Here is a 13,950-nt window from a genome sequence, read left to right as displayed (position 1 = left end):
TAACAGTTTCCTATGACCATAAATTTCAAAAAATACCACATGGCACAGTTTGTGGTTGAATTATTCCTCAGTGTTGCTACACTATAAACTCATTCATATGCCTACAATACCTTTCCATCATGCATCCAGTCTATTGGCACACAATTCTGTCCGTTTTCCCTGTATGTGGGCAAAACAACAAAGCCCTCTTCTCCAGTGTTCCCAGAAATATTTTCAATAACTTTCTTTGAAGCTTGAAAACTCCTAAAAAGAAAGAATGTGCATGTGTATTATTGCAGACAGAACTATTTATACTAGCCATGTCTGTCTTGTGTGGTCTCATGGAATATTTATGGAAAATTAAGATCTTTAATTTTCTCTTATTTAATTTAGTGCTTTACTATATTTAATATCCTCAAGATTGGTGGTGCTGCTACTTGTATCGATAGTATGATGAAGTTTGAAAAAGGGTAATTCCATGTCATCATTCAGTGGATGACCCAGTTGGTAAAAAATCCTGACTTCCAATAAAAACAGTCTTGTCTAAGGCTTTTAAATGTTTACCCTCAATGATAAATTAGTGAAAGACTTAGTGACAATAAAAATAAAATTTCTGATTGTAAGTGCCCAGTTAAAACAGTTTCCAATACCTCCTGCAAACATAAATTACTTTTACAGCCTAATAAATATAATAACATAAATTCACCCCTGATTCTGTGGTAAGGGCATGCATTTAAATATGTTGCCGACTTATACTTAAAGCATTTGCATCTAGCAGGCCTATTCATTGTGTATATCTGCTTTCAAGAAAAACGATTCTTTTCAATATTCAGCCGACATTTCAACACCCTCTTGCTTGGACCTGAAATATATAATTAAACAATATTGAAACGCTCATGAAAGTATAGATGTTGTTTCAGGTATATTGTGCTTGTTTTCACATCACTAGTTAACTTACAGTGTAACTACTACTATAACAATTAAGCTGCATATAGTAAGGCAGTATGGGGTGGACCATTGGAAACTCTGGGGTGTAATATATTTTCAGTAAGAAATAGGCATGCAAAATATTTTTTTTGGTTAATTTAATTTTCCCAATGTACTTTTTTTTAATCTGCCATCGGCATAATAAAAATAGATTGAGCTGTGTGTTTAATTGCTTTTTCTGTCTCAACCATCTAGATTTCGCAACTTGCCGGCCAAATAGAACAAAAATCTAAATCATGAATTAAATCAAAACCTGTCAAATTAATGGCAAAATCATGGCAGTTAATTTTTAAAAGTAGAAATATTTAGTGTTTATTCTAATTTCACACAACACATACTTGCATGATTTGCATACATACCTGGTATTACTCCGACCAACATCAACATTTGCATTTGTTCGCGTACTGTTGGAGGTAAATTATATAGCTTCAGCACCTGTGGCCATATCGAGTATGGTATGTTCAAATGCTGGAATGGTTGAACACCATCCGTTGAGTAACTGAAGGATAGACATCTTTTCTCACCTTATAATAAAAGAAAAGTTGGAAAATATTGTTTCATTAATTTTTTATAGTTTTTATGACTGGAAGAAATACATCATAACAGAAGAAACATGCTAGATGCATATTGAAAACTATATTTTAAATCTTAATTTAATGTTCATAAGACTTACATTTCAGCATAGAGTTTCTTCCACAAATTGGTATCTCAAATATCAGTGTACAAATCAGTGGTGGAATGGTTCTGATGAAGTGCTGATAGAAGCTGCACACCATACATTTGATGCAGTCGCGGTATATGTGGGAGATGGTAATACATCTGCACCGGTTTACCATCCTCATTGTACCGTGCTTCACCACAATTTAGACATGCACTTTCATTAGCAAGGTTTCTCCTGAATAAAACATCCATTCTGACATGCCTCATTAGTTGTATATAGAGAGGCAGTATGTCATTCACCATAGACTGACATTCCCTGAAAGTGTACGGAATGTTCACTTGAAAGTTATTTTCATCAAATATATCCTTAATAAGGCCAAGGATTGACTCAAAACAGTTCTGACTTAACCCAGGGAAATCTGCCTTCATCTTCAACATAGTGGTGACAAACCCCAATTGTGTCCATGAAGACTGTCAGTGAATAGCGTTACTGTGATGATAATACAGAGGTTTATTTCTGTTATTTGTGAGGTCTGAAAGTACGTCATTCAGGTTTCTCCTGTCAGGTTTATCGCTAGGTGTAGTGTCTTCTGACTTTGCTTCTCTATCTTGTTGAAGATGCCCGTTTGATCTGCGTCGGTTTATTAAGTTACCACCACTCTGATGAGGCAATACCAGGACTAGATATGACACTGTTTCACAGTGCCAATAGATTATTACTGCAAAAAAAATCATTGTAAATCTGTGAGATAATATTCTAATTATTTAAGAAGAATGATAAATTATAATGAATAAAAATATTTGAGCACAGGAAATGTACTACTAAATGAATTCAATATGTTAGTGTTGTTTCGTTTTGGTTTTTGTGAAGACGCTTTTTCCATTGAGCTAGGGAGACTCTCGGGCGTTGTTTATCAAAGGATCGTAAGACTTGAATTAGTGGTCATTCATTACAATACCTCGCGTGGTCAGCAGGTGTGTCAAGGTTCTGGTGTCACCACATGGCGTGTGGGGTTGTTATGTTTGGTCGTTCGTTATGAATGTTGTAGTTCTGCTATGCCGTTCTCCACCGAGTTCAGCAACAACTTCAACTGCGCGTTCGTCGACTGACTACTGCAATTGAACTGAACAGCTAAAGAACCGTAAGGTGCGTTAACATCGCCGACTGACTAGCATTTAAATATTATAATTATATCATATTAATATTATAAAGAGCTTTAGTGTTCACCCAAAACCACGCAATTCTCCTTTCAAGATTGAGATATATCATGTCTGCTCCACCCGTGTACGACGCTGACAGCCTGATCCAGGACTCCAGTTTTGAAAATCCTTATGGCTATGCGGAACTGCATGCACATCAACCGGATTCTTAGTCCTGAGTTTACTACAACTTTTGGTTCAGCAGTGCAACCACCACCAGTACAAACAGATTTGTATACATATCCATATGGGTTTCCGCATACTCCTTACACAATCTTCAATACTACTACCGACACTCACTACCCGAGTCAGCATCTACAAACCAAAACAATCATTCCTTGCGACTTGATCAAGATACTCGCACTCGCCAAATAAACCCAAAGTGAAAAGTGAAGGCTGGAAATCAAGGTAAGCAATCTTATTAATTTTAAGTAATCTTGTTTGCATTCAAGCCATTTGAGCTGATTTCTGTGAATTAGGCGCAACTGCTTTTACTTCTTCATGTCACAGAAAATTGTGAACTCTCATATCAGATAAGGATGAAGCTGCTTTGAACGAAAAACCTTGTCAAACAGCGACTATTCAAGAGGTGAGTTATTGTGTTATTGCTTGTTACATGTACATGTAAAGTCCTGTTTTGACATTTTCTTATATTAGCAGCAGTGTCATATCATTTTGCTAGCTTAATTATATTTGTAAAAGCAAAAATTATACCTTATAAAACTGAATGTTAGTTCTTATTTATATGCACAAGGCAGAGTGAAAAAATGCATTTACAAAGCTTCATTGTCTATTTTCATAAACACTATTAGTGTCTTTATTTACTATTAAGTTGGTCTGAATTAGGTATACAACAGTGATCTCCCCATCACACTCCTATTTTGTATCTTTAAACAATAAGACATAACAGCACTCTCATCTAGAAACTTTTCACTAAATTGTACATTTTACCAAATGTTTTTTTCATATATCATTGCAGTTAATAATCACATACCCAAGTATTTAAACTGAAGATAAAACTGAAATTCTGAGAAGATTCTGTTAAGCTTTACAGAAAAAGGTATTTTAAGAGAGCTTTTATTATGTTAACTAGCAAACAATTGGCATTCTTTTTTTTAATCATGTAAAATGTAAATAAAGTAAATGTCAGCTTTTAATTTTGTCTTTACAAGAAGGTGATTAAGACAAATTAATGGACCAATAACACCGAAGCAAAGAAATAAAAGAATGTCTTGACAAAGAGCCTGATTCGGTACATTGTTTATTCATTAGTGTGGCAACACATGCAGTGCTACTGTCTAGGAAATTGGAAGGAGGAGGGTAATTTAACAATTAACAATTATTATGTGTCGCCAATCACAAAAGCGTACAACTCAATGGGAAAAAAAATATTCAGTATACACAGACTTTTATTTAGCTTAACTGTATCATGGCAGTCAGGGTTATCCAAGTTAAGAAATTGATGGGACATATTGTTACATTTCTTTAACAATGTGTGCGATATAACCGTCAACATTCTCAAAATAACGTCATGACAATATATGAAATTTGTGCAAACCAATAACCACCTTAATTCACCTTCCATTCTGTGATAGTTGTTACCTGTAATGGACAACACAGATTTGGACCATGACAATGATATACATCTGGGTAAATTTTCAAATGTTGATATTGTTATTTGATAGTTTTATTTTTTTATTTTAAATATTTTGACATAAATTGTATTTATTCCATCCGTAATATTATATTAACAAAAATTATTTTATTCATTGAGACAGTTCTAAATGAATCTATTCTATTCTTTTCTTTCTTTCTTTTTATTCCAGCACGCTTGTAAGACTGCTGTCTGTCAATAAGGTGCATATCGCTGAAGCCAGTATTTTGAATATCGCAGCTGAAGGTTGGTATTTTTCTCATAATAACAATATTGAAAGAGACAGTATAAAAAAATAGTATAATAATTATTATAGAGGAAAAAGTAATGCCATACTATTGAATATTGTAGATTGTGACTGATATACTGTTAAACCTGTCGAAGTCATTTTGGCTTATTTTAGATCTTCCCAGTATTTATACTGAAACATTTCAGACACCTTAATACATGGTCTGGATTATGATTATAACATATCTACATTTCAGGAAGAGAATTCTTCTTTGTACAAATCACTAAAATTTTACTGAGAAACGTTGATGAGTCTGTGTCACATTAATTGGGCACATGTACAGGTAAAATGTATTTGGTTCTATTTCCAAAAAAATACCATTTCTGTTTGCCTATAAATTGTTTTTTTATTTAAACAATACTTTATGTTTCAATCAAAACCTCTTGGTACATTATAATGACCCACCAAGGTTACGCTATGTTGTGATGTCTGTGATTTGACTATTTGGTTGCGAGTCTAATTTGGCAGATATGTATCTAAAAACTATATTTTCTATCAACAGTTTGATTTTTGTGCATTTAAATGTAAAATCATATGTTTTTTCGTATTCAGATTAAAGATGATGTTACTTGGCCAGGAAAAAAGATTTTGCCTGTCATCAACACTGATAACTCAAATTTACCGAAGATGCAAACAATAACATGGGCCAGTACGTTTCCAAACTAAGCAGACAGTGACAACGACTTTGCAAATTGTGATGAGACTGACTGCAACAGTAACTCGACAAATTGTGAAAAGGACAACAGCAACAGAGACAATACAGACAGTGACATAGTTGAGCGGAGCGCCAGCAAATATCCTGTGGGCATATGGATTGCCACAGCTTTCCAAGACAAATAGTGAAGCCAGGGCATGGTGACAGTGTGTTTGTAGATTAATGCTATTGCATTTTGTATATTCTTTGTAAAGAACCAAAGGCCCTGGACATATTTTGTACTAATGTAAGGTACATTATAAAAACTGATGTGGAAGTTATTGCAAAGAAGAGAGGCAGGTACTTAGTACCGGAATATATCTCTATAACAAGTGCTTACAATAAATTTAAAAAACTGTTGGCACATATCCTAGTGAATGAACAACTTAGATGATATTTTTGTTATGGTATGGCTGGTAGCTTTTATAGTACGAGTGATGTCCTTATGAATTTTGGAAAGTTACTATTTCAGGCGTGTTAGTGCAGGCGTGTTCTTGCTCGGATAGTTTTTTGGGGGGTAATTTTTTTCAAACTGTACTTCATCATTACATAATAAGCAAACAACTAAATCAAAATGAAAATATAAAAATTGCGCAGGAATCTCGTATACTTTTACTGTATAATATGTATTTTTCTTGCTGCATTACAATAATTTATTCATATCATGCTTTTTAATCGTAAGCTGATAAACAGACTTTACAGTAATTATTTTTGTATTTAACTTTATTTTATTAAATGCAGTTCAACTAAGTATAAGTAATTAATTTTATGTATGAAATAAATGAATTTATCATACTTAATTGTGTTGACTTAATTTCTGGTCCACCTGCATATTCATGGTGACAAGTTGTTTTTATGGTTGTACCACCTCGTGTGCGGGTTCTTAACCAATATAAAATTACACAATTCGTCTAACACGGGTATAATTTAGATTGATGGGCTTCAGTAGAGTTCAATATAACTATATGCACATATAAGCAGCAATAATGCACACCGGCCAATCTTGCACATACGACACTCACGTGAATTACCATAGTTTATTAGGCACCCAAAACATATGCTTGCTACAGTTCTCTTCGTCAGTATCGCCCGCCCCTGCAGAGGTTGAGCACTACACGCGGCTCTCACCACGCACCAACGCAACTATATTATTGGTAAGATGTGGGGGTTACGAAATTTCGCACTGTAGACACCACAGCAAAGTCGGTAACGACCCTATGGAGGAACGGCATACCCTACCTTACCCTACTCGTCACGTATATCGGTGCCATGTACTCTTAGGAAGAGAACAATTCTAGAAATTAACAATATAATACAATAACTCAGAGCCCAGGAATAACTAGTGTGTGTAGGAAACCTACCTTCTCATCCAGTGTCAAGGCTTCCTTCCCAGTTAGACTTCAGACTGGTGTCCAACGCCGGGTTCAACTATGGTAGTATGTGTGGTGGTACTGCTCGCCACTTCTAGTGTCGTACAAAGCGTAGATCGTTAGTCGAAATCTCCAGCAGCAACAACCCAGCACCACGCTGTTTTAGTCGGTAAATACCGTGCCATCACATGGCTAATTGTGTCAATCGCTAATTGGTTCGTGACACCTGTTAATTCATCACAGTTACTTGTACAGCAGTGTCCATGGGCGACTTTGAGGTCACATAATAGGTACTTTCTATACGTGTAGTGACAAATGCAGCTACCTACTGGGCTATAAAACCTATTTCTGGGCTGTTATCAATTTATACTATAACAATGAATTAATAAATACAAAATTACATCTTGCGTGTATAACGCATAGCAACAAGTGTGAAACAATCAGTTGATATTTTAAAGCCCAGTGAATTGGAGCAAACATCATGAACAATCAGAAGCAACATACAGCATACACAAGATGTTTGCTTGAAATCAAACTAGGTGGTGCCAACAAAATTATCATCTATGTATGTGTCTGCCTGTTTTACTAATATATAAGAACCATGTGATAGTTTTTGATTTTAACCGTTTCACAATGACGTGCTGTGGAAATGTGCATGAGATAAATATACTCCCACAATATTTGTTCTACAAGTGAAATCAGCATACACTTGTATACAAAATATGTTGATTACTTGTGTCTGTTGACATTAATCTTAAGAAGAAATATTGTTGGAAATTAAATGTACACAAGTACTGCTGTATGTAGCATATGAGCAATGCTGCAGTACTAAAGTAAGTTTGCTCGCCCATTACAATTTAGCTTTCAAACTAGTATGAAAGGATGGGACTGATTTGAAGCTACATTTACATGGCAAATACGTGATCAAATTTTGCTTTAGCGAGTTGCATTGGTGATTTATTTTATGTTGCATAGTCTATCACCTTGATAATTCCCCTGTATCATTCTTGAACGTATGCTGATATGAGACTAAGGGAAAATTACACAACCAACAGTCAACCGACTGAAACCTGTTATATTCCAACTGTGTTGGTTGGCCAATTTAACTATATCGGCAATTATAATCAGCGTTTATTATAATTGTTTGTGACAGTGTATGTTACTTTATTTTTGGCCATAAAATATGCAATTTCTTACATTATTCTGAGTCAAATAAAATATTCTATTATCTATTATAATCATTCGACTACAGTACATCATTCAGTGGTTTTATCTGAGAGTGAGGCACATTTTTTAGACAGTTAGTACTGTGCGAATATATTGCGGTCATGGTTACAACTTGTAAACCCATTCAGCATTAGAGGAAAGTTGGATTAGCATAACCAGAAATGATGTGAGGCTTGGATTGATTGATTGTTTGAGGGCGCTAATCATATCGAGTCATACTATGCTAATCGGTGATGATAGCGAGGTTGTTGCAAGGAGATATAATCTCATTACTACTGTTGCGAGGTGTTGTCGCCTTGCTATTACAACTGTGAGGTTTTATCACCTCGCTATTATGGCTGCGAGGTAAAATTAACCAACCCCAACCACACTGTGGTCTAAGAGAATGAAAACAGTCCCTCGCATTTCACGAGGAAGTGACCTATTCTCGTAATATCCTCGCAAAAGTTCCACATAGTGAATAAAATAATGGGCACCGTGATAGAAAGACAGTGATAATAAATTAATGGGCTGCTCTTATACAATGCTATTATTACCAAGTAGCGAAAACTAATTGTGTATAACTGTGTATAGTGATGTCATCAACATGTATTGACAGTATAAAAAGAAACAGGAAACAATGCCCGCTATAGTTACCCAATTGTTTTGTGAATGACTGTCATGGTACATTCAAATTTATTTCACAATACAGGCAATCTGATATGGTATCCTTCAGGACAGCACTAACAACTACATGTATCACTTCGGTGTTTGTCGCAACTTCTAAAATACTTTGTGCTTTTTTTGTTAATTACCTCTATGTTTTTCGTATGTACATTGCTAAACATTTAACAGAACTGTCGCAAATCTCCTTAGCAAATCTCACAGAAACTGCATTTGAAACGCACATTATTCCTGACAGACTATCCACGCTGAACAAGTCATAGTATATATAGCTGATAAGGAAACACTGTCTCCACACCTGAAGCAGATAAACGGTTAAATATTACTGGCAAATTCCAAACCACTGGGAATTTGCTAGTAATATTGCTGTACCACGCTCGTCTAGTCTCTTCGTAGTCAGTGTAAGCCGGCTAGGTCTGGGACCCTACCGACGAAAGCATATGATATAATTGGTTTGTTTTCAGAGGCTACTGATGGTATTTTACGTTGATGTTCCAGGTAACTATTATATGACAGCACTCCACTCAGATTGTACAGGATAAGGGTTGAACGTCATACCCTAGACCAACAATTTCTTAAACAGAAAAAAACAATGTTTAATAAAATAAAATAAACAGAAACTACAAATATAATAACAACTCCTGATAGTCAGTTGTGCTCGAATACACCTCAACACTGTGCCGTGGCAACGCACAATACACATTGTACCTACACTTATCAACTAAAGGTAAAAATATAGCTATAGTATAATTGTTCCGGCACATTAGATATACATACCGAGGTTTCAATAATTGTATATTAACAAATTATTATATCGTTGGCAAGCAATATTGACACTATTAAAATAACACACTATAAATACCAGTTCAAAAAATGAATATATGAATAATTGCAGCTCGTTTCCATACACGCCAAAGCACGTTGTCTATCACGCGATTCCAGGCTAAAGAAAGGAAATGTTGAACATAGACACAAGGGAAATTAGGAATAAATGCAAAAAAAGATGTAATTGAAATATGCACAAAACCTCTGCCAGGCAACAGTCCAGAAAACAGCCTGGTATCACAACTTGCTAGTACTGTATAGTGCGAATCAAGTCATTTGATCTCAACGTACGAGATGCCCTTTTGATGTAAATGGAGTATTTGATAGAAAACAAATATAAGCGATTGAAGTTCAGGATCGCATCTCTTTGAATACTGAATCAGAATATCAAAATAAAAACCAACCTATATCAAGAAAAATGCCCGAGTTCCCAAACTTTATTCTACGATTAACACTAATTACAGAGTGTGTTGTATGTTGATGTTTACGTATTATGTCACTGACTTAAGATTCTCCACAAATTCGTTTTAACTGTGCCAGTTGAGCATATGTCCCATCGTTTCCAGCTTGAAGAATTTTACAATAATGATGCTTTTTATTTTTCGCACAGGCCTCCTTCATCTCCGATTCTCTGGTACGGAATTTCCGTAGATCTTTATCGAAGTCACCATCATAATTCTGTATTTTCTGCCACAAAGTCTTGTTAAAATGGTCGTACAATCTTATGTCTTCTTTCATAGTTTTTGAAAGTATTTCTTTCATAACTTGCGTCGTTTCCATGCGCTTCCTGTTAACCACTCTTCTCGACTCGTACACAATATCATCAATTGTCCAACACATCATCTTCTTTAAGAGAATCAGAGATTCGTCCATGTATTCAGTAATCATCACTAAATCCAGGTCCTCATCCAACTCTTGTAGTTTTTGAATAAATTCAGTCTCAATTATATTTCGCCTTATACGATATCCAAACCAGGTTATCTGATTGGAACTAATCCTGAACATTGTGGTATTTCTATACATTCCGCTTGCAAGGAAGGTTTCGAATGCGTTGGTGTGGTTTTGTAAGCCAAGTTTTTCATGAATTCTCTTTTTATAAAATTTTGATTCTATTTGCTTATATGGCATGCGAAGAATGCTTATAAATATTGCCTTTGGTATAAAATGTTTCAACCGACTGTGATTATAACCTGATAGGTGACTAGAAATATAATCGTATCCAGTGAAATTGCTTACACAAGGATATTCCACGACCTCATTAATTGATAGCTTGGACCCTTTAGTTGACGAATACGCTGCAGTTAATTTATTCGTTTGTCCATACCTGTGAAGAACAGATGAAACGGTGGTGCCACCAGTTTTTTCAGTTTTCACGAAAATAAAGTTGTTTTTTGGTTTGCAGGTGTTTGGTTTATTCCTATATTCGTTTCTCTTCATGTGGTCATTATGCTTGTGCAATTGTCTGTTTGCTTTTCCCCGGCTGGTATTCGACTGCAATATAGTTGCGCTATATTGACTTGAATGTTGCTTGTTTTCTTGACCAATAGACCTATGAAATAAATACAAAATGAAAATTTACATGTTACATGTGAGTATATTCTAGTCTAGTCCTAGACTAGACTTGGTATTCTAACTGCGTAGTACAGGTCGAGAAATGCGTATTTATCTGGTACTCACTTTATCCTTGCAAAAAAAGAGAATTATGCCAGTGGGTATAGGTCTACTAAATGAAAGTGTTTCATTAACATAGAACACTATATTGAAAACAGTTGTCAAATGTTCTTATTCTAAATACCATGTGTAATATCCTGTCACTGGGAAGATTGAAAATATGTGTAAACCAACAACCTTTCCCACTTACTTTTAAATTATATTTATCCACGTAGCATGGACACGTATAATATAAAATGCCTGTAGACATTTCGGTCCATTTAAGTGTGTATTGTTAAAAAATATGGTCTTGATCTAATAGCTTGGAAGATGTATTATGAGAGAAGTTCACAAAATGTGGTGTTTACATGGACTAACTCAGTGCATACCGATACAGAAGTTAATTAGATCAATTCAATTCTACGATTATATAGTGCTTGGTAGGCAGTCTCGACATACTGTATTAGTATTCGAAATACACTCAGAACTTTTCCTTGACAACTGCCGCGATATAAACAGATACTGGTAATAAACAGTTACAGCTCACCCTTTACGTTTGAAAGATATCGCGATGGGAAATCTGTAAGTGGCATTCAGGTATGTGACGTCTATATACACATAGAACATACAACAACATACAGCGACTGGAATAAGGTACGTAAATCTCTTTGCTGACATTGTAATCTGTGTGAGGATAAAAAGAAAGTTGAATAAATCTTCTATTTCATGGAACTGCTAATACGTTAACAAAATACTAGATTGTTGTCCAATAACGCTGTTTATATAGTACATTAATGACTCATGGACGAATATGAGATATATAAGTTTTTGTAATACAAAATTTGAAACGATAAAGCATTAGTGAACGCTGTATAGGTAATTTACAAGGGTTAATGTTTTATTGCAGCATATGTGATGTCAAGAATAAGTCATATTATATTACCAAAGGTATGAATGTGATTATTATTCATTATATATGTTTGAAAACTAATGTCAAAATACTATTAGTTTGACATTTTTGATAGGCCATGCTATTTTCAGGTAGTAACATCGTTACTTAAATTCAACGCTTCTACTACCGCATAAATTGCTGTATAATGATAGTTTGTGTTGTTTGATGACACCCCTCCCAACTCCATCATGTACACACACATTTTAGATGAGCCAAGCTGAACAAATATCAATAATTATACATTATCAAGTAGAGAATAATTACCTGCAATATATGCGAGTACCAGGCTATAGGTTGCTGTATTATAATGTGTGGGAATAAATGAGAGCAAATAACAGGCTGGTAAATTATAATGCGACAAATATAAGAGTTATTCACGTAACCGTGTTATTTAGATAGATTTAGATTGTAACAGCTGTCCCTTGGAAAATCACTTTAAAACATTGTAGCCCACTCGTAGTATATCGTATATGTTATTATTAGATGAGTTTAGATAACAAATCTAACCAAACTGTATATTCAATCAGTGGTCAAACATGAAGTTACATATACAGACACTGTTCCAAACCCACGGTTTAGTCGGAAATGGGAAAGTGACATTGTTTCATGGTGGTGAAAAAAACGGAAGTTTGCCGTGTCAGAATAGGAAATGACGTACTTGTATTTTCGGTGGTCAAATTGGGATTGTGTTAGTGAACTTCTCTTTGACAGTGACCAAACCAGAAGTGGTATAATAAGTTGGCCTTGAGCAATAACGTTAGTGAATTGCTCAATAATATAATTGGAATGTACCAAAAAGATGAAACACTAGAATGATATTTGCATAGACATCAACACTGATGACGGCAACTGACATGAAATATTAAAATTAATTCCGGAGCAGACATTTAGTATTATTTACGATGTTATAGCTACTGTTAACAATGAACCACATACATTGTAATATATTACATTTATCACATCTCACTTTTGTTACGCATGGCGTGATTGGTTGAGACTCGGTCACATGACATTCAATAAAAATGGATATTACATGGGTATATCACATGGATGACGTCACTGAAACTACTGCGCAACGATACTGCGCATAACAAATTGTCGTTTGCTGCACTGGTGCTGCACTGGTGCTGCCCCGGCCGCTGTTGTTTTCGGGGTTGCTTTCAAGGTTTTGAAGGAACTTTAGCCATCCGAAATAAACAGTGAACGTGCCAGAATGAATATTACTCTGTTTTGATGGTTATGGTATTTTTTTATATGAAGCAAAAATGTACGGCAAAGCCGCCACTGAAACGTCGCAGCCTGGGTCGCTGCAGCGCGTTCTACGCTGTAAGCATTTCTACGCGTTCCACGCCGATGCTAACCGAAAACGCTCTAAACAAAGCTGTGTGGCTTGTGTATAGGTGTGGTACGTTGGTGAGAAAGTAATTTCAGTCACTTCCACGGCACTCTGACATTTTTATCTGTAGTGTGATCAAATAACTTGCGTTTGAGAATTTCTCAATTCATTTCAAAAATGTTATTCTCGATAATTTGAGTGATTCACACTGCTGAAACACGGTTACTAAAAAGAGTATCCGTGGCTGATTAATAACATTTACTGAGTGTATTTTTTAGCAAATAATATATGTATGTTATTGAGTAAAAATGTGAAAGTTGTTATAATAGATAAAATAAAATATTGCGTACTTCAAATATACGTGTTGTTATTTTGTGGGGGAGCGGGTATGAGTGATGTATGGTAGATGTGATTGTCATGGTGGATGTCTGATCGATGTGATAAAATAAATAACACATGGTTAT

At 35.1% G+C, this 13,950-nt stretch overlaps 1 protein-coding gene and 1 long non-coding RNA gene across 2 annotated transcripts; one reads left to right on the top strand and one right to left on the bottom strand.

Annotated features, from left to right (window-relative positions):
• The first annotated feature begins 3,349 nt into the window (after positions 1 to 3,349).
• LOC146729818 (uncharacterized) lies at positions 3,350 to 5,458 on the top strand. The gene is made up of 4 exons (XR_014927999.1): positions 3,350 to 3,415; positions 3,806 to 3,886; positions 4,653 to 4,726; positions 5,322 to 5,458. It is a non-coding gene; the product is annotated as an uncharacterized LOC146729818 (long non-coding RNA).
• A 4,594-nt stretch (positions 5,459 to 10,052) lies between these two features.
• On the bottom strand, positions 10,053 to 10,985 carry LOC144364053 (galactose-3-O-sulfotransferase 2-like). The gene has a single exon (XM_078014364.2). It carries the CDS (start codon positions 10,983 to 10,985, stop codon positions 10,053 to 10,055), a length of 933 nt encoding a protein of 310 aa, XP_077870490.2.
• Positions 10,986 to 13,950: the final 2,965 nt, after the last annotated feature.

Source organism: Saccoglossus kowalevskii, chromosome 21, assembly GCF_978046115.1.
Source record: "Saccoglossus kowalevskii chromosome 21, keSacKowa6.1, whole genome shotgun sequence".
NCBI lineage: Eukaryota > Metazoa > Hemichordata > Enteropneusta > Harrimaniidae > Saccoglossus > Saccoglossus kowalevskii.
Note: the sequence above shows the minus strand (reverse complement) of the source record. Positions and strands in the feature narration are given on the sequence as shown.